At 47.2% G+C, this 24,044-nt stretch overlaps 1 protein-coding gene across 25 annotated transcripts in view; it reads right to left on the bottom strand.

Moving 5' to 3' along the window:
- USP4 (ubiquitin specific peptidase 4) overlaps positions 1 to 24,044 on the bottom strand; it is a 63,822-nt gene that overhangs the window by 6,682 nt on the left and 33,096 nt on the right. For 9 of the 25 annotated variants that reach the window (XR_013413903.1, XM_077992677.1, XM_015130911.3 and 6 more), the window contains 11 exons: positions 23,111 to 23,284; positions 19,365 to 19,523; positions 17,478 to 17,702; positions 15,575 to 15,658; positions 14,892 to 14,986; positions 11,090 to 11,281; positions 8,836 to 8,924; positions 2,379 to 2,606; positions 1,135 to 1,205; positions 752 to 870; positions 273 to 422 (listed from right to left, as the gene is read on the bottom strand). Coding sequence is in view for 16 of the 25 variants with exons in the window: in XM_077992677.1 (XP_077848803.1) it covers positions 273 to 422; positions 752 to 870; positions 1,135 to 1,205; positions 2,379 to 2,606; positions 8,836 to 8,924; positions 11,090 to 11,281; positions 14,892 to 14,986; positions 15,575 to 15,658; positions 17,478 to 17,702; positions 19,365 to 19,523; positions 23,111 to 23,284 (1,586 nt within the window). In the remaining 9 variants the exon portion in view is untranslated. Of the gene's footprint in view, positions 1 to 272; positions 423 to 751; positions 871 to 1,134; positions 1,206 to 2,378; positions 2,607 to 8,835; positions 8,925 to 11,089; positions 11,282 to 11,846; positions 12,798 to 14,414; positions 14,987 to 15,574; positions 15,659 to 15,965; positions 16,355 to 17,024; positions 17,703 to 19,187; positions 19,524 to 22,456; positions 22,548 to 22,730; positions 23,285 to 23,592; positions 23,771 to 24,044 lie in introns of those variants that run through there. The other 16 variants (XM_077992678.1, XM_077992671.1, XM_077992675.1 and 13 more) reach the window with 11 other exon arrangements.

Below are 24,044 nucleotides of genomic sequence, written 5' to 3' on the forward strand. Positions count from 1 at the left end.
GTAGCCTAAGTGACCTGAGAGGGAAACTAGCAGTGGCAGGGATGACTGTGAACAGCCTGTGTCTGGGCAAATGCTTCCACTGAAGAGTCTCTTCCCCGAAGATGCAGGATAGGGACAGGAGGGGTAACTACAGCTAAACTCTGACCTCCTAGAGCCCAGCAACACACATCCTTACTCAGAAAAGTTTTTGGTGGCAAACCACTCAGCCAATCAGTGCCAAGATTTTCTGCCTGTTTTTAAATGTTCCTAACACCGTAGTCACCATGACCCACCTGATTGGGAATTCTACAACTGTGTCGAGCTTATCCCTCCAGTATCTGTTGTAGGAGAAACGTTTGAGGTGGACCACCAGGATCTTGGGCAAGGACCATAGGTCAAACTTTTTTGTTGCCTGTTGATGCTTCTTACAGTTGGGACAGTACCTGAAAAGAAAAACCTCTACTAAGTAGGGCAGGCAGGCAGCCGGTACCACCTGGGCACTCATGCATGGAGGCACAGCTGCAGTCCCCTGACAGCTGCCATCCTTTAGGTCAGCACTCAACACTACTGCTTCTGGCCAGGGACCTGTCTTCCAAAATGGGGTGATGGCTTTCCTAGGAAACATCAACTCACAGAGGACTATGTTGTAGGGTTGGCTATATAAAGAAGTGACACATCCAAATACAAAGGGGTTTATGTGCACAGATGGCCCTGGCAGATCTGAGTCCTGGGGTGCATGGGGCCTCTGCTCAGAAAGTGAGGAGCTGCATACCAGGGGTCATGCTCCCCAAGGGTCTCCATGGTGGTGAAGAGCTCTATGCAGTCTCTCAGGGCCACTGTGGTCTTCTTCTTCTTCTGAGGCTGCAACATGCTCACATGCTTCTCGTAGGCCTATGGGAAACAAAGCACTCAGTTCTGCTGGAGAAAGAGATCTTACTGCATTAAGACACGAAGGCCTTCAGAGGCTCTCCCACCTGGAATGTAGTAACCTTTCTAGAGACTCTGAACATAAAATGACAAACTCTTGAAGTGCTTTTCCTTCTCAGTCTTAAATATAACTTGCTAAATTGCTGTGCAACTGGTGAAAGTGATCGCAGTCCACATCCAGAGCAGAAATCAGCAGACACCACCGACCACAAACCCCAAGGGACATACCTCAGATTCTTGCTCATCATAGTAAAGGCTCCGAGTTTCACTGTCCCAATCGATGGCCAGTGTAGATCGAGCTGAGGAGGACCAAAATGTCACTTGTTATGGAATGGCAAGCAACAGGAGAGGCTCTCCAAGTGACAGGAGCGAGAAGGATCACACTCAGGCCACACCATCAACACCTTCTCCCCCATCAGCAGCCACTGCCAAGAGCAATGCTCTGCAATGGGCCAGCCCTTCTGACCCCCAGACCCAAAAAGCCTTTGGCAAAGACTTCCTTAGTGATACAGATAAGCTACAAAGGAACTAACTATGGAGAATTCTGAAAGGGCACAGGTCAAGATGGAGTAATAGGGCCCAGATTTATCGTCCTACCACAAACCAAAAAAAACCTGAAAATGGATGAAACAATTGTTTTCAGACATTGGATACAGCAGGAAGGAGATCCCTGAGAGAAGGGAAAAAAAAGAGACCCCTACATCGTCCTAACTTATTGCCTGCAGGCAGTTGCCAGGACTTAGCATAGGGAAGAGAGGGAAAGATTAAGCTGAAGAGTCGAAGACTGGAGTTTGAGAAGATGGCTAGAATTTGCAAGGCATTCCAGCCTGGGCAACATAGTGAGACCCTGTCTCTACAAAAACTATAAATATTAGCTGGGTATGGTGGTGCGCACCTGTAGTCTCAGCTACTCAGGAGGGTGAGGTGGGAAGGGAGCTGAAAGACAGAGATGCTTCCCCTCCCCCAGCTGGCACGTGTCCTCACTGGCCAATTGTGCTTTTCACACAGCCCCTCGGAATGCCTCTTCCTGTCTGTACAGCAGTCTCCATTACAACCTCCATGTGACGGTGAGGCTACAAAATCCATGACCATCCTCTGAATGGATCACATTTCTTGAGCATTAATGAACAAAATAAATATGCGTTTATTCTTATAAGTGAACAAGTATGGGGAAATGTTACTGCCAAGAGTGGCCATGGGAAAGGTTATTGACCCACAGCAAACTCCCACAGAGGGAGTGGAGAGAGACCTACTTTCCTCCGAGGTCATCGAGGACCGAGGAGAAAAGCCTGAAAGGTAGGGAGACCTTTGAAACAGTCCTTAGGGGGCTTCAAGCCAAGGATCATACGAGTGTCTGCTTCTGGAGGCACAGAGACTGTGAAAGCCCAATGTGGTAAGTATCGAGTGCAAGGATTTTTGAACAGATCCTAAGTCCCTAAAGCCCAGCTTGAAAGGTCAGAAAAAGTGCTTACAGTTGAGTTTAAGTAGTTTTCCATCAGTTGCAAGTGAATTTATGTCAGCTGTTCCATAGGAGTTCACAAGACTGAAGGTAAAAAGCCTTTTTGGGCAGGGCTGGCCTTTGATCTTCTTTTGCGTGGTCTTAGTGGGGTCATTTCCCAGCTCATCTTCCCCACTGCCTTCTGTTTCTGAAAGCTGCTCTTTGCCTTCTTCCTGATGCTCCATTTCTTCCTCATCTTCTCCTGGCACATAAATGGAAAACAATATGTATATAATTTCCCACCATTTCAATGTTAAAAATTTTATTTAATACATAACTATGGTGTTTCCTTCCAGATTTTGTTCTGTGTATATGAAATTAAATCTATTCCTTTGCATTTAACTTGAAGTCACATGTGACCCTCACCATACCCTTGCAAGACAGGCAGACTGGGCACTGCTATTCCATGATGAGGAAGTACAGGCTCAGAGAGCTTAAATGAGCCACCTGCAGGCACAATGAGATTCAGCAGCCCTGCTATCCTGTCTAGTGGCCATCACAGCACATGGTCTCTCACTCTTGCAACTTCATCATTAGGCCCACAGAAAGAAAAGCGCATAAATGAAACACATATTCAACACTCAAGAAGACAGCTTGGTGAGAAACACTATCTTTCATCCATCTATCCATCCACCCATCCATCCATCCATCCATCCATCCACCCACCCACCCATCCATCCACCCACCCACCCACCCACCCATCCATCCATCCATCCACCCATCCATCCATCCATCCGAGACAGTCTCACTCTAGCCATTCTTTCTATCTATCTATCTATCTATCTATCTACCTACCTACCTACCTACCTACCTATCTATCTATCTATCTGAGATGGAGTCTCACTCTGTCACCCAGGCTACAGTATAATGGCACGATCTCGGCTCGCTGCAACCTTCACCTCCCGGGTTCAAGCGATTCTCCTACCTCAGCCTCCTGAGCAGCTGGGATTACAGGCATGTGCCCATGCCCAGCTAATTTTTATATATTTTTTAGGAGAGACGGGGTTGCACCATGTTGGTCAGGCTGGTCTTGAACTCCTGACCTCAGATGATCCACCGGCCTTGGCCTCCCAAAGTGCTGGGATTACAGACGTGAGCCACCGTGCCTGGCCCTATTTATTTATTTTTTGAGATGGAGTCTCACTCTCGTCCAGGCTAGAACACAATGGCGTGATCTCAGCTCACTGCAACCTCCGCCTCCCGGGTTCAAACGATTCTCCTGCCTCAGCCTCCCGGGTAGCTGGGACTACATGTGCGTGCTACCACATCCGGCTACCTTTTTCTATTTTTAATAGAGACAAGGGTTCACCATGTTCACCAGGATGGTCTCTATCTTCTGACCTCGTGATCTGCCCGCCTCGGCCTCCCAAAGTGCTGGGATTACAGGCGTGAGCCACCGCACCTGGCTGAGAAACACAGCTTAAAGGTCAATTGTCTTTTTTTTTTTTTTTGAAGCGGAGTCTCACTCTGTTTCCCAGGCTAGAGTACAGTGGTGCAATCTTGGCTCACTGCCACCTCTGCCTCCCAGGTTCAAGCAATTCTGCTGCCTCAGCCTCCTGAGTAGCTGCGATTACAGGCACGCACCACCACGCTCAGCTAATTTTTGTATTTTTTAGTAGAGACAGGGTTTCTCCATGTTGGCCAAGCAGGTCTCCAACTCCAACCCTAAAGTGATCTGCCCTCTCAGTCTCCCAAAATGATGGGATTACAGGCGTCAGCCACCATGCCCAGCTATTTTCAAATATTATAATAAACACAAATATTAAGTATTCAGTTCCTCCAGAAAAAAACCTATCCTGAATTTTCCTTTAACTAGTATTTACTAAAGGTCTCTTAGGTGCAGGTTTACCATGCTAGGTCCCAGGACTCCATAAGGGGAGCACACAGTCTAAGGGGAAAGTTAAAAGTATCAAATAAGTAACTTTAGCAAAGATGGGGACCACTCCAAAAGGTGGTGTAAAAGGAACAGAGAAGAGCAGATTTAAAACAAAGAGTCTACATACTTGATCAGTAAAAATGGAAATTCTGAGAAAAGGAGAATGTGCTATTTAAAAGCCCACAACCCCTGGCTCTCATGGAGGTTCCTTTCCAAACTTGCTTAACTCCTGAGACATGACACTGTCCCTTTACACACAATAAGCCTGTCCCCCTCCTACACTGGCAAGGAAAAACCTGCCCTGCCTGATGCCTGTCAGAGAAGGGCAGAACCCAAAACTGCCTCAGTCCCACTCAGGAAATGAGCAGTGCCCTCATACTCATAAGAACTCTGTCCTGGCTCATGCCACCAGCTGCCACCTGGACAATGCCAGGAGCCTTGGGCCAATGCAGTCAGAATTAAATGCCATGGACTGTATTTCACAGGATGAGGAAAAAAAGCAGCCTATGATCCCAGCACCTTGGGAGGCTGAGGCGGGTGGATCACCTGAGGTCAGGAGTTTAAGACCAGCCTGAGCAACATGGTGAAAATCCATCTCTACTAAAAATACAAAAATTGGCCAGGCACGGTGGCTCATGCCTGTAATCCCAGCACTTTGGGAGGCCGAGGTGGGTGGATCATGAGGTCAGGAGATCGAGACCATCCTGTGAATGGTGAAACCCCATCTCTACTAAAAATACAAAAAATTAGCTGGGCGTGGCGGTGTACGCCTATAGTCCCAGCTACTCGGGAGGCTGAGGCGGGAGAATGGCGTGAACCCAGGAGGCGGAGCTTGCAGTGAGCCAAGAGCGCGCCACTGCACTCCAGCCTGGGCGATGGAGCAAGAGCCTACCTCAAAAGAAAACAAAAAACAAAAAAAAAAACCTTTGTGCTTAAACAAGGTCTGAAGTCTACACACCAAGATTCACCTGTAGGATTCAAAAGGTGACACTCATTGTCCCAGACATGCCTAAGAAGCAGGGTTAGCAATAAAAATAGCAAACACACTCACAAGATGTTGTTACTGATTGAGTGCCTTTCATGTGCCCTGTCCTTTAAGCATATGACCTCAAATTGTAATCGCAGATCTGTGAAGCAGATATCTTTTTGCAGATAGGTAAACCAAAGTTCAGAGGGATGAAGTGACTTGTTCAAGTCCACCCCACACCTTGAGCTGGGGATCAGAGTGCCTTAGCTTCCAGAGTGCCACAGATCACCCAGGGTCTGTTCAGAGACTACCATTACCATTCCAACACCTGCTGGTGGACCTATACACGAAATATATTCCTATTTTATCCCTAGCGGGAAATGAACATATTGGGGCTGGGTGCAGTGGCTCACGCCTGTAATCCCAGCACTTTGGGAGGCCGAGGTGTGTGGATCACCTGAGGTCAGGAATTTGAGACCAGTCTGGCCAATATGGTGAAACCCCATCTCTACTAAAAATACAAAAATTAGCTGGGCATGGTGGTGGGCACCTATAATCCCACCATTGCACTCCAGCCTGGGTGACAGAACGAGACTCAATCTCAAAAAAAAAAGAGAATCCAAATATTGGCCATATGTGGTGGCTCATGCCTATCATCCCAGCACTCTGAGAGGCCAAGGTGGGTGGATTGCTTGAACTCAAGAGTTCAAGACCAGCCTGGGGAACACGGGAAGACCTTGTCTCTACAAAAAAAAATAATAATAAAAGAAAAAGAAATTAGTTGGATATGGTGACACATTCCTGCAGTCCTGGCTACTCAGAAGGATGAGGTGGGAGGATCACTTGAGCCCAGGAAGTCAAGGCTGCAGTGAGCCATGACTGCGCCACTGTATTCCAGCCTGGGCAACAAGAGCAAAACTCCGTCTCAAAAAAAAGGAAAGAAAGAAAAGAAAAAGAAAAAGCAGAAAAGCAGGATCCACTGAAAGCAGCTACCCAAGATCACTCAGAGAATCAGCAGGGGACCTAAAGGAGTGTGTGGATCACCTGAGTGAGAACCTGTCTCAAAAAAAAATAATAATAAATAATAATAATAATAATAATAATAAAACTTACTCAACCCTAAAATGCCAAAAATAATTTGGAGTATCTCTTGAAGACAGAGCCTTGTGGTCATTATTTTTAAAGTAAATTCTCGGCTGGGCACAATGCCTCAGGCCTGTAAGCCCAGCACTTTGGAAGGTGGAGGTGAGCAGATCACTTGAGGCCAGGAGTTCGAGACCAGACTGGCCATGATGGAGACACCCTGTCTCTACTAAAAATACAAAACTAGCCAAGTGTGGGTGGTGCACACCTATAGTATCAACTACTCGGGAGGCTGAGGTGGGAGAATCCCTTAAACCCAAGAGATTAAAGCTGCAGTAAGCCAAGATTGCACCACTGCACTCCAGCCTGGTCAACAGAGTGAAACTCCATATAGAAATTAATTAATTAATTAATTAAAGTTAATTCTCACTTTCTAGGACACCATGTCTTAGAGGAATCTGGACATTTGGTTTTGCAACTGATAATTTTTTGTTGTTGTTGTTTTGTTTTTGTTTTTGTTTGAGGAATCTTGCCGTGTCATCCAGGCTGGAGTGCAGTGATGCGGTCTCAGCTCACTGCAACCTCCGTCTCCTTGGTTCAAGCAATTCTTGTGCTTCAGCCTCCCAAGTAGCTGGGATTACAGGCACACGCTGCCATGCCTGGCTAATTTTGTATTTTTTAGTAGAGACAGGGTTTCACCATGTTGGCCAGGCTGGTCTCGAACTCCTGATCTCAGATGATTTCCATGCCTTGGCCTCCCAAAGTGCTGGGATTACAAGCATGAGCCATCGCGCCCATCTGCAACTGAGAATTTATGTGCTGGGCGCAGTGGCTCACACCTGTAATCCCAGCATTTCAGGAGGGCAAGGTGGAAGGATAGTCTGAGCCTGGCAGGTTGAGGCTGCAGTAAACCATGATTGCACCACTGCACTCCAGACTGGGTGATAATCAAGCACCTACTCCTCTTTTTTTTTTTCTTTTTTTTTTTTGAGACAGATTCTCACTCTGTTGCCCAGGCAGGAGTATAGTGGCACGATCTCAGCTCACTGCAAGCTCCGCCTCCCGGGGTTCACGCCATTCTCCTGCCTCAGCCTCCCGAGTAGCTGGGACTACAGGCGCCTGCCACCATGCCCAGCTAATGTTTTGTATTTTTAGCAGAGGCAGGGTTTCACCATGTTAGCCAGGATGGTCTCGATCTCCTGACCTCGTGATCCGCCCGCCTCAGCCTCCCAAAGTGCTGGGATTACAGGCATGAGCCACCGCGCCCGGTCTTAAGCCCTTACTCTCAAAAAAAAAAAAAAAAAAAGAAAAGAAAAAAAGCCAGGCGCGGTGGCTCACGCCTGTAATCCCAGCACTTTGGGAGGCTGAGGTGGGCGGATCACGAGGTCAGGAGTTCAAGACCAGTCTGGCCAAGATGGTGAAACCCATCTCTACTAAAAATATAAAACTCAGCCAGGCATGGTGGCATGTGCCTGTAATCCCAGTTACTCGGGAGGCTGAGGTACAGCATTGCTTGAACCTGGGAGGCAGAGGTTGCAGTGAGCCGAGATCGCGCCACTGCACTCCTGAGTGGGCAACAGAGCAAGATTCTGTCTCAAAAAAAAAAAAAGGCCGGTGGCTCAAGCCTGTAATCCCAGCACTTTGGGAGGCCAAGATGGGCGGATCGCGAGGTCAGGAGATTGAGACCATCCTGGTCAACACGGTGAAACCCCATCTCTACTAAAAAAATACAAAAAAACTAGCCGGGCAAGGTGGTGGGTGCCTGTAGTCCCAGCTACTCGGGAGGCTGAGGCAGGAGAATGGCGTAAACCTGGGAGGCAGAACTTGCAGTGAGCCGAGATCCGGCCACTGCACTCCAGCCTGGGCGACAGAGCGAGACTCCATCTCAAAAAAAAAAAAAAAGAAAAAGAAAAAATTTACAGGACTAACTTGAAAGACATATATGGTTTTACAGAAATAAAGCCACTGAGTCACCTAAGTCCCAAAAAGAAAAGTGACATGTCAGGCGCGGTGGCTCACGCTTGTAATCCTAGCCCTTTGGGAGGCTAAGGCAGGAGTATAGCTTCAGGCCAGGAGTTCAAGACCAGTCTGAGCAATATGGCAAGACCCCTGGTCTTTACAAAAAAATTTAAAAATTAGCTGGGCATCGTGGCATGCACCTGTAGTTCCAGCTACTCTGGAGGCTGAAGTGGGACAATCACTTAAGCCCAAGAGTCTGAAGTAACAGTGAGCCATGATTGCACCACTACATTCCAGCCTGGGTGACAGGAGTGAGACCCCTATCTGGGAAAAAAAAAAAAAGGGAAGATTCCACAAGGTAGCAAAGTTGGACAACAGGGACTGGCAGAGTGGAATGTTGTAGACCTAGCTCCTAAGTCTGCTGCTGTAGGCAGAGCCCCAACCCAGTCCCAACCCCCTTCTCCCATGTGTATAACACCTTTAGAAGAAGAGGGAAATCAGGGGGTATTTGGTCAGTCACAGCCACACAGCATGGTGCATGCTTACCTTCACAGCTGTTCCTGGAGCCATTGCAGGTCCCTGGCTCCAAGGGTGAGCTGCCAAAATCATCAGGTAAAGGCTGTTTCACATAGCGGCTTCAAAAAGAGAAAAAGAGAAGGAAGAAAAAAAGATTGTTAGTTGTAACATTTATCTATTTTTTCCACCATGTGGCTAAGAAGTAGTTCATAATTTATATGGATGGCAGCTACTCACAAAGCAATTTATGTAAATAAAAGTGCTTTAGAATTATCCACTGGGCCGAGTGTGGTGGCTAATCCCAGCACTTTGGGAGGCTGGGACAGGTGGATCACCTGAGGTCAGGAGTTCGAGACCAGCCTGGCCATCATGGTGAAACCCCATCTCTAGTAATACAAAAATTAGCTGGGCGTGGTGGCACATGCCTGTAATCCCAGCTTTACTCAGGAGGCTGAGGCAGGAGAATTACTTGAATGTAGGAGGCAGAGGTTGAAGTGAGCCGAGATTGTGCCACTGCACTCCAGCCTGGGCACAGAGCAACTCTGTCTCAAAAAATAAATAAAATAAAATAAAATAAAATAAATAAAATAAAATAAAATAAAATAATAAAATAAAATAAAATAATGTGGTGGCTCAGTATTTTAAGAAATTAAAAACACAAATGGCCAGGCATGGTGGCTCACACCTGTAATCCTGGCACTTTGGGAGGTAAAGGTGGGCAATCACCTGACGTCAGGATTTCCAGACCAGCCTGGCCAACGTGGTGAAACCCCATCTCTACTAAAAATACAAAAATTAGGCCAGGCATGGTGGCTCATGCCTGTAATCCTAGCACTCTGGGAGGCTGAGGCGGGAGGATCACTTGAGGTCAGGAGTTTTGAGACCAGCCTGGCCAACACAATGAAACCCCCTCTCTACTAAAAATACAAAAATTAGCCAGAAATCACTTGAATCTGGGAGGCGGGGGTTGCAGTGAGCCGAGATTGTGCCACTGCACTCCAGCCTGGGCAACAGAGCGAAACTCCATCTCAAAAAAAAAAACACACACACACACACACACACAAAATTAGCCAGGCTTGGTGGTGCATGCCTGTAATCCCAGCTACTTGGGAGGCTGAGGCAGCAGAATCACTTTAACCCAGGAGGTAGAGGTTGCAGTGAGCCGATGTCGTGCCACTGCACTCCAACCTGGGCAACAGAGCAAGATTCCATCTCAGAAGGGAAAAAAAAAAAAACAAACCCACAAGAAATTAGGTGTCTAATTAAGCCAATGAAGACTCTAAGAAAGTTTGTCTCGAGTCTGATGTGAAAGTCATGTGGCACCATAATTTTTTTTTTTTTTTTTGAGACGGAGTCTCGCTCTGTCGCCCAGGCTGGAGTGCAGTGGCCGGATCTCAGCTCACTGCAAGCTCCGCCTCCCGGGTTCACGCCATTCTCCTGCCTCAGCCTCCCAAGTAGCTGGGACTACAGGCGCCTGCCACCTCGCCCGGCTAGTTTTTTGTATTTTTTTAGTAGAGACGGGGTTTCACCGTGTTAGCCAGGATGGTCTCGATCTCCTGACCTCGTGATCCGCCCGTCTCGGCCTCCCAAAGTGCTGGGATTACAGGCTTGAGCCACCGCGCCCGGCCAGCACCATCATTTTTTAAGGTATTTCCCAATAATCCTAATTTCTAGCTTCAGAATGATAGTGGAACACTTCAGAAATAAAATACAAATGCCATCAAAGCACTAGCCTCCCTAACATGATTCTAAGAGGACTGGACTCCTAGGATCAAGGTGCCTAAGATGTGCCAGGTGGCTCATCCCAACAGCACCTGCCCTGGCCCATCCAGGGGCTGGCACAAGTGCATTTTTTTTTTTTTTTGGAAATTGAATCTCGCTCTGTCACCCAGGCTGGAGTGCAGTGGCGCGATCTCGGGTCACTGCAGCCTCCAGCTCCCAGGAGAATCAAGGATTAAGCGATTCTCCTGCCTCAGCATCTCAAGCAGCTGGGATTACAAGCACCCACCAGCATGCCTGGCTAATTTTGTATTTTTAGTAGAGACGGGATTTCACCATCTTAGCCAGGCTGGTCTCGAACTCCTGACCTCAGGTGATCTGCCCGCCTTGGCCTCCCAAAGTGCTGGGAGTACAGGCATAAGCCACCACGCCTGGCCTACAAATGCATTTCTTACAGAGGTGAGCATGTAGGATCAACACAGCCACTTGGTAGCAGCTGCCACTCTACTATTACTGGGTATATCTTGATCTCAGATAACAACCAAATCACATTCCTGCCACCAACCTGATACGATCACAAACAGCCTGGTACAAAGACTCAAGGGTTAACTTGTGCTTGGGGACAGAAAGCAGCAGTGGCTGCCCATATAGCGCTGACCCAGAAGAAGTACTTGATGGCCTGGACTTCCTCTCCCTGAAGTAGACTGGAAGCGTGACACATTCTGAGCCATCCACGGAAGTGCTGCAGACCTGGTACCTGTGTTAATCACACAAGAGGGAACCTTTAGCAGTAGGTCCTTGTGAATAACAGAGATCTCAGCTGAAGCTATGTGGTGGCCAGGGCTACCATTACTGGGACAGAGAATATTTGAGTAGAAAAGGTGGCCATAACTATTGCCAAGATGTTTCTAGAGGTTGAGTCAGGAATCCAAAGAAGGACCATTGTCAGCACAATGTGAACCTATACAACCTAGGGCTGAGGGCTAACCGTGATACTCCTTCTTCCAACCACAGCCTCAAACTCTGTGGTCCTTCAACTGGGACCCAACACAGATAACAGCCATCATTCAGATCATCACTCTGAACACAAAGGCACACAGCTGGGTCCAGCCACCAAGTTCATCTTTTGTGATCAAAGAGCTCAACTTTAAAAAATGCATTGAGTTGGCCGGGCATGGTGGCTCATGCCTGTAATCCCAGCACTCTGGGAGGCTGAGGCGGGCGGATCATGAGGTCAGGAGATTCAGACCATCCTGGCCAACATGATGAAACCCCATCTCTACTAAAAATACAAAAAATTAGCCAGGCATGGTGGCGGGCACCTGTAGTCCCGGGTACTCGGGAGGCTGAGGCAGGAGAATGGCATGAACCCGGGAGGTGGAGCTTGCAGTGAGTCGAGATCTCTTCACTGCACTCCAGACTGGGCACAAGAGTGAGACTCCATCTCAAAAAAAAAAAAAAAAAAAAATGCATTGAGTGCCCTGCCCTTTAATAAGACAAATATTGTACAAAGATGTACACCTAGGATATTAGCCAAAGGCTCTTTTTTTCCAAATGAGCAAGCAAATTTATAAAACTAATTGTCATCTTTGTTCAAAAACACTGAAGTAAAAGAATCATATCTAATTCTGAAAAATATCAGAGATAATCAAATAAACTGCTAGATACAAATCAATGATTTTGAAAAATGTGTCTTACTTAGTGAATACATGAAATTGAGGAGATTTATAGATGTTTTATCCTGGAACAGATGTTACCAAAATTGCTGGCAACTGACTGTAGTCTTTCCCTCTTCCTATAGGGGGAGACACAAACTTACTGATTCAAATTTTGAAACATGCATGTATGTGCGCGCACGTGCGTGCACGTGCGCGCGCACACACACACACACACAGACACGCACCCCTCCCCAAATGCCAAATGCCTAATGCCTAGCAAACAGTCCTGAATGAAGTTTATGCAGGAGGAATTTCTAAGAATACACAAAAATGTCCAAGGTGTGCTCTCGAGTAAATATTGTGGTCCAGCATAGTGGTAAAGAACTAGGCCTTGGAGTGCAGCCGCCCCAAGTTCCAGGTCCACATTGCCATTTTCTGCCTGCTATGACCCAGTAATAAGCATCTAACTTGTTAGTCTATTTATTCGGTGGACAATGGGATTACCCACTTTAAAGGGTGTGGTAAGAATTAAATAATTTAGTAGCACAGTGTACAAAACATTAAAAAATAGCAGATGCAGGCTGGGTGCGGTGGCACACGCCTGTAATCCCAGCACTTTGGGAGGCTGAGGCGGGCGGATTACGAGGTCAGGAGATCAAGACCACACTAACTAACACAGTGAAATACTAAAAATACAAAAAATTGGCCGGGCGTGGTGGCACGTGCCTATAGTTCCAGTTACTCAGGAGGCTGAGGCAGGAGAATGGCATGAACCCAGGAGACGGAGCTTGCAGTGAGCCACAATCACGCCATTGCACTCCAGCCTGGGCGACAGAGCAAGACTCTGTCTCAAAAAAATAAATAAATAAATAATAAAAAATACCAGATGCTGGCCAGGCGTGGTGCCTCATGCCTGTAATCCCAGCACTTTGGGAGACCGAGGGGGGAGGATCACGAGGTCAGGAGATTGAGACCATCCTGGCTAACACAGTGAAACCCTGGCTCTACTAAAAATACCAAAAATTAGCCAGGTGCGGTGGTGGGCGCCTGTAGTCCCAGCTACTCAGGAGGCCGAGGCAGGAGAATGGTGTGAACCCGGGAGGCAGACTTGCAGTGAGCCGAGATCGCACCACTGCACTCCTCCTGCCTGGGCGACAGAGCAAGACTCCATCTATTAAAAAAAAAAAAAAAAAAAACCCAGATGCTACTATTGCTTTCATAAAACAATTGTCAATTCATCTATAAAAGATATAAAAGAATTTGTTTTTCCAATGGTTGGCCCTTAGGCCCTCTGAAAATTCCTTTGTTGGTGGTCTGCTAAGCTCCCCACAGGGTAATCCTCCAGTTCCTTTCAGCTCAGGTGTGTGAAAACACTAGTTTCTGGAATTTACGGAGACCATGTTAAGGGCTTGGGGTTATAAATGTCTGTGAAAGCAGACTTTCCCATGTTCTAGCCCTTGGCACAGTGTGAGCTCTTGGCTGTGTCTGTGCAAGTGAGAACAAATAGATCTTTGGTGCGGCTAGGAATTATTCCTTTTAGAGTGATCTAGAAGTCATAGGCCCAAAAATGTAAAGGGAAAGAACTATCTCCTTTGCATACTGAATTCTTCAGCCAAAAACAAAAACCAAAACAAAATCCTAAAACCCTTTCTCAGCAGAGGCAAGTTCCTGAGTGAGAGGTAAAGCGGGAGGGACAGTACGGCTGGGCTCCATACTTCCTGGGCAAGTGGCTGCCTGGGAGCATCAGGCAAGTTCACGTATGGGAGCAGCAGGCAAGTTATTACCCCACTGTGCCTGGAAGAGGGACACACACACAATTACACAGAGCAGCCATGAAGCAGCACGTGGGAAGGCCGAGGAGACCTCTGTATTGTCCTCACAGAGATGAAAACACTCAGTCTCAGAGCTTACAGAATGAGCTGAAAACAGCGTTGTTTTTTTTCTTTTCTGAGACGGAGTCTCGCTCTGTTGCCCAGGCTGGAGTGCAGTGGCACGATCTCCGCTCACTGCAAGTTCTGCCTCCTGGTTTCATGTCATTCTCCTGCCTCAGCCTCCCGAGTAGAGTAGCTGGGACTACAGGCACCCGCCACCACGCCCAGCTAATTTTTGTATTTTTAGTAGAGACGGGGTTTCACTGTGTTAGCCAGGATGGTCTCAATCTCCTGACCTCATGATCTGCCTGCCATGGCCTCCCAAAGTGCTGGGATTACAGGCGTGAGCCCCGCGCCCGGCCAAAAACAGCTGTTTAAATCAACCCTCTCTGTCATTTCTGCACTGGGGATGGCAGTATCATGGTACTCGCTGAGAAGCCACAACCTGTGGCAGAGAAAGGACAAGATCCTTCCGTACCACATCCCTACTACCATCTTCCCATCACACAGCTGTGATTCCTCTTAAAGAAAGCAATCTCTGATGGTAGGACCATCTGTAGGAGCGGTGATTTGGTCTTCTTCACAGGAAAAACTGTTGAAAAAAGGCTGTGGCTGTGCTGAGGAGAGTTATCAGAATGTCTAGCTCTGCAGAGCATGAGGGGTTGAGCACTGAGGGCTGCCCACGATGCCCTCAACACCCATCTCTTGCACATAGGGGTCACGGCCAATCCACATGAGCAATGACTGCCCACATTTTTGTTCTGGAGATATGAATGCAGCAAAGTCTCCAGAACCGGTCCTCTGACCTGACCTGCAACAGAAACTGCTGAGTACTCACACGAAAATGTCATCTCGAGGCATGATGTGGTTTAAACCTTCATCCATTTGGAAAATTTTGTGGAATCGGTGATTATATACATCTGCGACCACCATCTAAGAATGAACAGTAATAGAAAGACCACAGAATGGCTAAGAGTGCCCCTACTAACTGCTTAAAACCCAGAAACAAATGAAAAAAAAAATACCCATACTCAAGTGTTGTCTCTAGAGAAACCACTACACAAACAGCCCCAGAGAGCTCAGGCCCAACGCTTGAGGAGGAGCAGCATGGCTGCCATCAGAATTGAACATGCTGGTAGCATCTGCCCTCGAGTGGCAGGAAGGGTGAGGAGTGTGGTGCTAACTAGAAACCAGCAGTTGTCCAGAGTCTCTGGAGTATTCCGTAATATGCAGTCTCTATGCCACTCTCAGTGCACAGAACTGACAGCAGAGTCCTACTCCTGGTCCTTTGACCATAGCTAGTGTGAACCCAATGAAGGAAAGACGGTGTTTCCTGGAGCTGGAAGGGACAGTCTCAGCCACAGTGTGCATAGTGAGTGAGGCATCCAGACATACACAAATAATCACATTTGTGCTGGCAATAACAGCAACCCCGAAAAAGTGGCTTCAAGGATGAAAGTAAACTCCAAATGCTATGAAGTATCCCAAATAGACCGAGTGCCACTGATCACCCCGCCTTACATTTTCTGCAGCAATGCCACACAGCCTGGAGAGAGCCTCGCACAGGTCGGACACAGCCCCCATCAGCGGCACAGTCACACGGTACTGCAAGAGAGAAATGGTCAAGGTCACAAGGGTGCCCCACAAAAGGTGGGAAATGAATTAGGAGAAGCAGGCATTACCAGGAGCAAAGGAGCCCTTCCAGAAACAGTGTAGGGTGAAGTCAGGGTATAGATGAGTCAGCAGTAGAGCAAACAAGCAAGACCTCTATGTCAGCATCCTCCTCAATACACAGCATGGGGGCTGGGCCATCTCTTTCTCTTCCAAACATTGCTTCATTTTATTCTTAATTATTCAGAGTACTTTCTAAAGAACTGCTAAAATTATACAAATTCAAATTGCCATCTGGTCCTACCTTTTTTTTTTAATTTAATTTTTATTTTTTGTAGAGACAGGGTCTCAAACTCCTGGCCTCAAGCAATCCTCCCACCTCAGCATCCCAAAGTGCTGGGATTATACGTGTTGGCCACCAAGCCCGGCCTTAACTTTCTTTTTTTTTTTTTTTGAGACAGTCTCACTCTGTCGCCCAGGCTGGAGTGCCGTGGTGTGATCTTGGCTCACTGCAACCTCCACCTCCCAGGTTGAAGTGATTCTCCTGCCTCAGCCTCCTGAGTAGCTGGGATTACAGGTGCACACCACCACACTTGGCTAATTTTTGTATTTTTAGTAGAGACAGGGTTTCACCATGTTGGTCAGAGTGGTCTCGAACTCCTGACCTCGTGATCCGCCCACCCTGGCCTCCTGAAGTGTTGGAATTACAGGCGTGAGCCACCACGCCCAGCCTGCCTCAACTTTTTTTTTTTTCTCTTTTTGAGACAGAGTCTAGCTCTGTCGCCCAGGCTGGAGTGCAGTGGCGCAATCTCAGCTCACTGCAAGCTCCGCCTCCTAGGTTCACACCATTTTCCTGTCTCAGCCTCCCAAGCAGCTGGGACTACAGGCGCCCACCGCCATGCTCAGCTAATTTTTTGTATTTTTAGTAGAGACGGGGTTTCACCATGTTAGCCAGGATGGTCTCGATCTCCTGACCTTGTGATCTGCCTGCCTTGGCGTCCCAAAGTGCTGGGATTACAGGCGTGAGCCACCGCGCCTGGCCCTCAACTTTCTTTAGAGATAAAGAAACCAAAGACAGAGCTACTAAGCAATACAATTACTCAGTGAGCCATCAGCAGGGTTAGACACTAAGACCTGCTGCTCACACCTCTCATCTGGTCTAATCTTCTGTACAGGCTGTCCTAGATGATTTGAGGGTATATCTGAATACAAAAAGTACCCTGCTTCTGGTTCTCCAACATTCAGATTCAAGAACCACTTAGTAAATCAGGTTACTTTAGTCGCGTGAATGAAGTGGCCAAAAAAGTGACAGAGGCCAGGTGCGATGGCTCACACCTGTAATCCCAACACTTTGGGAGGCCAAGATGGGCGGATTACTTGAGGTCAGGAGTTCTGGCCAACATGGTAACATCCTGTCTCTACTATGTCTCTACTAAAAATACAAAAATTAGCTGAGCATACAGGTACACGCCTGTAATCCCGGCTACTGAGTGGCTGAGGTAGGAGAATCGCTTGAACCTGGGAGGAAGAGGTTACAGTGAGCTGAAATCGTGCCACTGCACTCTAAAATGGGCGACAGAGCAACTCTGTCTCAAAAAAAAAAGTGACAGAGAAGCAAAGAAGCCCCAAAGACCTTCACAATAGGCCTTAAACGATATGGGATTACATGAAGGTCTGATGGAGGCCAAGGGCCCATACCCAGGCAAGTACCAAGGGGACTCAGAGGCATCCAATGCAGCAGATAGGAGCAGTCCCACTGGGATCTGGAGACCACTTGCAGTGAGGGGTGCCATGAGGGTGTGGATTCTGTTACCTGGGTAGGTCTGCAGTGAGGGTCAGCAGGAACCAGGAAAACCTCCATAACTCGATCTTTCTTCAAGGGCAGTGGGAGCGTTAGATAGCAAAATGGGTCAAAGGTCACCGAAACCTTAGCACATTCTGGACAAACCAAAGTAGATTTGAAGAGGCCATGGAAAGTATCCACAATCACAGAATCATTCCTCAACCTGTGATTCTCCCAGGCTTCCTTTGCCACCACCTGCATGAAGGGATAAATAGGACATTCTCAACACCACTCAGTCCCTTGCCCCTGCATCCAGAATGACTCACAGCAAACCTGGAGATGAATCAGGCGGCAATCTGTACAGCCAAGAGCTTGATCCAGGACAAGCAAGGCCAGGACTACTCTTAGTGTATCATACTCATACCACATGCCAGCTCTACACCCAATCCCCACCCCAACACACATATATATATTTCATATATATGTTTATATATATATTTCAAATATATATTATATTGATTGATTGAGACATGGTCTTGCTCTGTCGCTCAGGCTGGCACGACCATGGTTCACTACAGCCTCGAACTCCTGGGCTCAAAGCGATCTTCCTGCCTCAGACTCCCAAGTAGCTAGGACTATAGGCACGCCCCACCATGCCTGGCTAATGTTTTTTTAGTTTTGGTAGGGATGGGGGTTTTACTATGTTGACCAGATGGTTCTAGAGCTCCTGGCCTCAAGTGATGCTCCCACCTCAGCCTCCAAAGTGCTGGAACCGCAGGGGTAAGCCACTGTGCCTCGTTGTAATCCCCACACTTAATAAGGTTGGCATCATAGGACCTATTGGAAACTAGGGGTTTGTGTGTCCTGATAGGAAACAGAACCCGGAGGACACTATGGGTACAGATACATGGCCAGGACAAGGAAAGTCCCCCTATATGTTTCCAGTGATCTAAAGTAGTTTTTGGCCGGGCACAGTGGCTCATGCCTGAAATCCCAGCACTTTGAGAGGCCGAGGCAGATGGATCACCTTAGGTCAGGAGTTCAAGATTAGCCTGGCCAACATGGTGAAATCCCCTCTCTACTAAAAATACAAAAATTTGCCGGGTGTGGTGGTACATGGCTATAGTCCCAGCTACTCAAGAGGCTGAGACAGGAGAATCGCTTGAACCCGGGAGGTGGAGGATGCAGTGAGCGAGATCGCATCATTGCACTCCAGCCTGGGTGACAGAGTGAGACTCCATCTCAAAAAAATAAACAAATAAATTTTAATAATTTTATCTATACTACAGTTCAGCTAACTCACAGTTTTTCTAAGAAGATCTAAATTTTACTTTAAAGCATTCATATTGATTATCCCAATGTGACAGGGCAGCTGAAATACTAAAATCCTCTTGCACTGATCAGAAAATCAAGGTAAAAAGTATAAATGTCCTAATGATATTAATAACAAATTAAGTAATCATAGATAGCTTTTATTGTGAGCGATAACAATCTTAGGGGTCCTCACTACAGGCACTTTACAGTTTTCAGAGTGTTCTTAGTCCCTAGTTCACCAGTGAAATATCAAACAAGCTCACTCAAATTTGAAAAAGCCCAAGAGGAAGCATTAGGAGTAACTAGGGGACAGTGGCTCACGCCTGTTGTAATCTCAGCACTTTGGGAGGCTAAGGTAAGAGGACTGCTTAAGCTCAGGAGCTGGAGACCAGCCTAGACAACATAGCAAGATTTTGTCTCTATTACAAAAAAAAAATAGCAGTAACTACAGTTAGCCCTTTTCTGACCAGAGACCATATACCTATAACTAGCTACAGTGAGAAGCAACCAGGGCCCTGGCAGCAACACTCAAAAGACCAGAAGAATATCCCTGCACTCTCAATATGAGGCAGCTTCTTCGTTCAGACATCATTAATGGCATACCGCGTCTGGCCGCCCATTGGCATCCTTCAGCTCCAAGTAGGGCTTCTTCTTTACTCGGTTCAGATCTTCATGCAATCCATCTAGAAGAAAGGCTAACAGCTCCTGAGAATCTTGTTGCTGGTAGCCAGAAAATTGAGGAGCAAAACGTCCCACTTGAGTCTACAACAAAAGCAACTGCATCAGAAGGCATAATATGTAAAGAACTAGTTAAATCAAATGAGAACTATCATCAAAAATAGCTTTGAGGAGTTAGCTGGGTAGTGAGAGAGAACACTTGGTTGAGTAGTCCAATTAACTCCTGAAGAGCCTACAGGAGGCCAGTGGTTCCCACCAGAGAGAAGGCCTAGATCAGAGAGCCAGGAGGATGAATCTGGAACCTGGGCCACTACCTTAAGTCCTAGGGAGGAAGGGTGGGGTATCCTGAGTAACCACACCCAAGTACTGACATGAATCCCTCTCCAACATGTCCTTCTTTGGTTCAGAGTCTTAAACTCCATAAGGACATTACAAACGATACTTTCATCAGCTGGAGGAATCCTCCTGTACATAACAGCCCTCAGGTCCCTAAATACTGTCTGTCCAGTATTATTCTCCACCAGTTATTCTGAGAGTATGGTCCCTAGCCAGCAGCATTAGTATCACCTGGGAGCTTAGTAGAAATGCACATTCTCAGGCCCCCACAGCAAACCCATTCAATCAGAAACTCTGCGGATGGGTCTAGCAGTCTATGTTGTATTAAGCACTCCCAGAGACTGTGATGTATCCTATGGAGAACCAGCCAGGCACGGTGGCTCACGCCTGTAATCGCAGAATTTTGGGAGGCTGAGGCAGGCAGATCACCTGAGGTTGGGAGTTCAAGACCAGCCTGGCCAACATGGTGAAACCTGGTCTCTACTAAAAATACAAAAATTAGCTGGGCATGGTGGTGCACACCTGTAATCCCAGCTACACGGGAGGCTGAGGCAGGAGAATTGCTTGAACCCAGGAGGCGGAGGCTGCAGTGAGCCAAAATCGTGCCAGTGCACTCCAGCCTGTGCGACAGAGCAAGACTCTGTCTCAAAAAAAAAAAAAAAAAAAAAATGGAGCACCACTGTTCTACACCTGTTCTCTAATACCATAGCCACTAGCCACATATGGCAACCTAAATTTATATTAATTACAATTAAAAACCATTAAAAATTCAGTTCCTTGGTCAAATGAACCACATCTCAAGTGCTCAGAGGTGCTTGAGCTGGTGGCTGCCATAACACAGTACAAATATATAACACATCCATCACTGAGGAAGCTCCACACTTCCCTAATATCCCTAAACACTACCTTCTAGTTGTTTATTTACATTAGCTTCAGCACAGTGTGTTGCCACCCAATTCTTTTTTATTTTTTTATTCTGGGACAGGGTCTGTGTCGCCAAGGCTGGAGTACAGTGGCACAATCACAGCTCACTGCAGCCTTGACCTGTCAGGCTTAAGTAATTCCTCCCACCTCAGCCTCCCTGGTAGCTGGGACTATAGGTACATCACCATGTCCAGCTAATTTTGTTGTTGTTTTAGAGACAGAGTCTCGCTCTGTTGCTCAGGCTGGAGTGCAGTGGTGCGATCTCAGCTCACTGCAACCTCCACCTCCCAGGTTCAAGCAATTCTCCTGCCTCAGCCTCCTGAGTAGCTGGAATTACAGGTGGGCACCATCACACCTGGCTAATTTTTGTATTTTCAGTAGAGACGAGGTTTCATTATGTTGGTCAGGCTGATCTCAAACTCCTGACCTCGTGATCTGCCCACCTCAGCCTCCCAAAGTGCTGGATTACAGGAACGAGCCACCATGCCCGGACTTTTTTTGTTGTTGTTGTTTTTTCTTTGAGATGGAGTCTCGTTCTGTCACCCAGGCTGGAGTGCAGAGGCACGATCTCGGCTCACTGCAAGCTCTGCCTCCCGGGTTCATGCTATTCTCCTGCCTCAGCCTCCCGAGCAGCTGGGACTACAGGCGCCTGCCATCACACCTGGCTAATTTTTTTTTTTTTTTTTTTGTATTTTTAGCAGAGACAGGGTTTCACCATATTAGCCAGGATGGTCTCGATCTCCTGACTTCGTGATCTGCCCGCCTCGGCCTCCCAAAGTGCTGGGATTACAGGCGTGAGCCACTGCGCCTGGCCAACTTTTTTGTTGTTTTTAAAGAAACAGAGACTTGATCAGGCGCAGTGGCTCATGCCTATAATCCCAGCACTTTGAGAGGCTGGGGCAGGCAGATCCCCTGAGATCAGGAGTTTGAGACCAGCCTGGTCAACATGGCGAAACCCCATCTCTACTAAAAATACTAAAATTAGCCAGGCATGGTGGTGCACACCTGTAGTCTCAGCTACTCAGGAGGCTAAGGCATGAGAATCGCTTGAACCCGGGAGGTGTAGGCTGCAGTGAGCCAAGATCGTGCCACTGCACTCCAACCTGGGCAAGAAGAGAGTCAGACTCTGTCTCAAACAAAACAAAACAAAAACGGAGTCTCACTATGTTGCCCAGGCGGGTCTCAAACTCCTGGGCTCCAGGGATCCTCCCACCTCAGCCTTCCAAGAAACTGAATTTTTATAGTCTGGCTTAGGAAACTGACCATTTAAATACTGCCATCACAGAATACAGCATTCTGAGGAATCAGCTTACAAATAACTTCTGAGACATCCCCAACCCAGAGGTGGGCAGTGAAGACACTTAGGGGTGTGCTAAATGACTGAATGACAGGAAAAAAAGGGTTTGACAATGTGGTACTTTTAGTCTCAGATTCCATCTTTTTTTTTTTTTTTTTTTTTTTTTTGAGATGGAGTCTTGCTCTGTTGCCTAGGCTGGAGTGCAGTGGTGTGATCTTGGCTCACTGCAATCTGCATCTCCCAGGTTCAAGCAATTCTCCTGCCTCAGCCTCCCACGTAGCTGGGATTACAAGTGTGCACCACCATGCCCAGCTAATTTTTGTATTTTTAGTAGAGAAGGGGTTTCACCATGTTAGCCAGGCTGGTCTTGAACTCCTGACCTCAGGTGATCCACCCACCTTGGCCCCCCAAAGTGCTGAGATTACAGGCGTGAGCCATCGTGACTGGTCATCAGATCCCATCTTTTTTTTTTTTTTTTTTTTTTTTTGGAGACGGAGTCTTACTCTGCCACCAGGTTGGACTGCAGTGGCGCAATCTCAGCTCACTGCAACCTCCACCTCCCAGGTTCAAGTGATTCTCCTGCCTCAGTCTCCCAAGTAGCTGGGACTACAGGCATGCGCCACCACGCCTAGCTACTTTTTGTATTTTTAGTAGAGACGGGGCTTCACCATGTTGGCCAGGATGGTCTCAATCTCTTGACCTAGTGATCCACCTGCCTCGGCCTCCCAAAGTGCTGGGATTATAGGCGTGAGCCACAGCGCCTGGCCCAGATCCCATCTTAATCCCAAAATGCAACAAAAGGAATGCCTCATAACAACACTAAACCACTCTCCCCAAAGTGGGAAAAAGGAAGTACAGGAGTGTATCCTTTACCCGAAAATCTGAAATCCAAATGCTCAAAGATCCATAACCTTTCTAACACTGACACGATATTCAAAGGAAATGCTCATTGAAACATTTTAGATTTTGGAATGGGGATGCTGAACTAGTAAGCGTAATGGAAATACTGTAAAAAAAAAAAAACCCTAAAAAACCTGAAGTCCCAAAACATTTCTGGTCCCAAGCATCTATATACAGAGATACTCAACCTGTATATATATATATGTCTACCTACTTTGAACATGCGAGGTGCCACATGGGCATCCCTTCCAGACCACATCTGCTTAATGAGCTCTGCATAGGCTTCTGCAATTTCCCCTTTCATCCCCAGAGGGTTGTCTCTGTTGATTTCGGCTTCATACTCATCTTTGAGAAAGTAGTCAGTCAGTGGTGCAGTGTTGCTCAAGCACTGAAACAGAACATGATGAGGGCTTTACATACCTTCTAGACAGTACCAGAGATACAAGATAAATCAAGTTCTAAAGGGTCACTGAGGGACAACCCCAACAAAATGAGGCACTCAGGAGATTCTCTGAAGGCTCATGACGGACAGTAAAGCACAGCCTCAAGGAGGTCAAGCTGGTGGACCCCTCGCAGCTAATCTCTGAGGGACGTGGTCTTAGAGGATTGCAGATGCATTGGCTAAGATTTTGTCTCTGAAAAAAACTACCTTAGGAAAAAAGCTGAATAAACAAATAATTCTTGTTTAATGAAAAAGTTTTTTTTTTATTTTTTTTGGCTTTTTTTTTGAGACAGAGTTTCGCTCTTGACGTCCGGGCTGGAGTGCAATGGCGTGATCTTGGCTTACTGCATCCTCCACCTCCTGAGTTCAAGTGATTCTCCTGCTTCAGCCTCCTGAGTAGCTGGTATCACAGGTGCTGGCCACCACACCCAGCTAATTTTTGTATTTTCAGTAGAGATGGGGTTTCACCATGTTGGTCAGACTGGTCTCAAACTCCTGACCTCAGGTGATCCACTCGCCTCAGCCTCCCAAAGTGCTGGGGTTACAGGCGTGAGCCACTGCGCCCAGCCTTTTTCATTAGTTTCTGTTTTTACTGCTATTATTTGTCTCCTTCTACTTCCTTTGGGTTCTTTCCCCTAGCATCATGAGATGGAAGCTTAAATCGTGAAATTTTAACCCTTTTTGCCCTAATATTTACATTTAGAAC

Source organism: Macaca mulatta, chromosome 2 (genome assembly GCF_049350105.2).
Source record: "Macaca mulatta isolate MMU2019108-1 chromosome 2, T2T-MMU8v2.0, whole genome shotgun sequence".
Lineage (NCBI taxonomy): Eukaryota > Metazoa > Chordata > Mammalia > Primates > Cercopithecidae > Macaca > Macaca mulatta.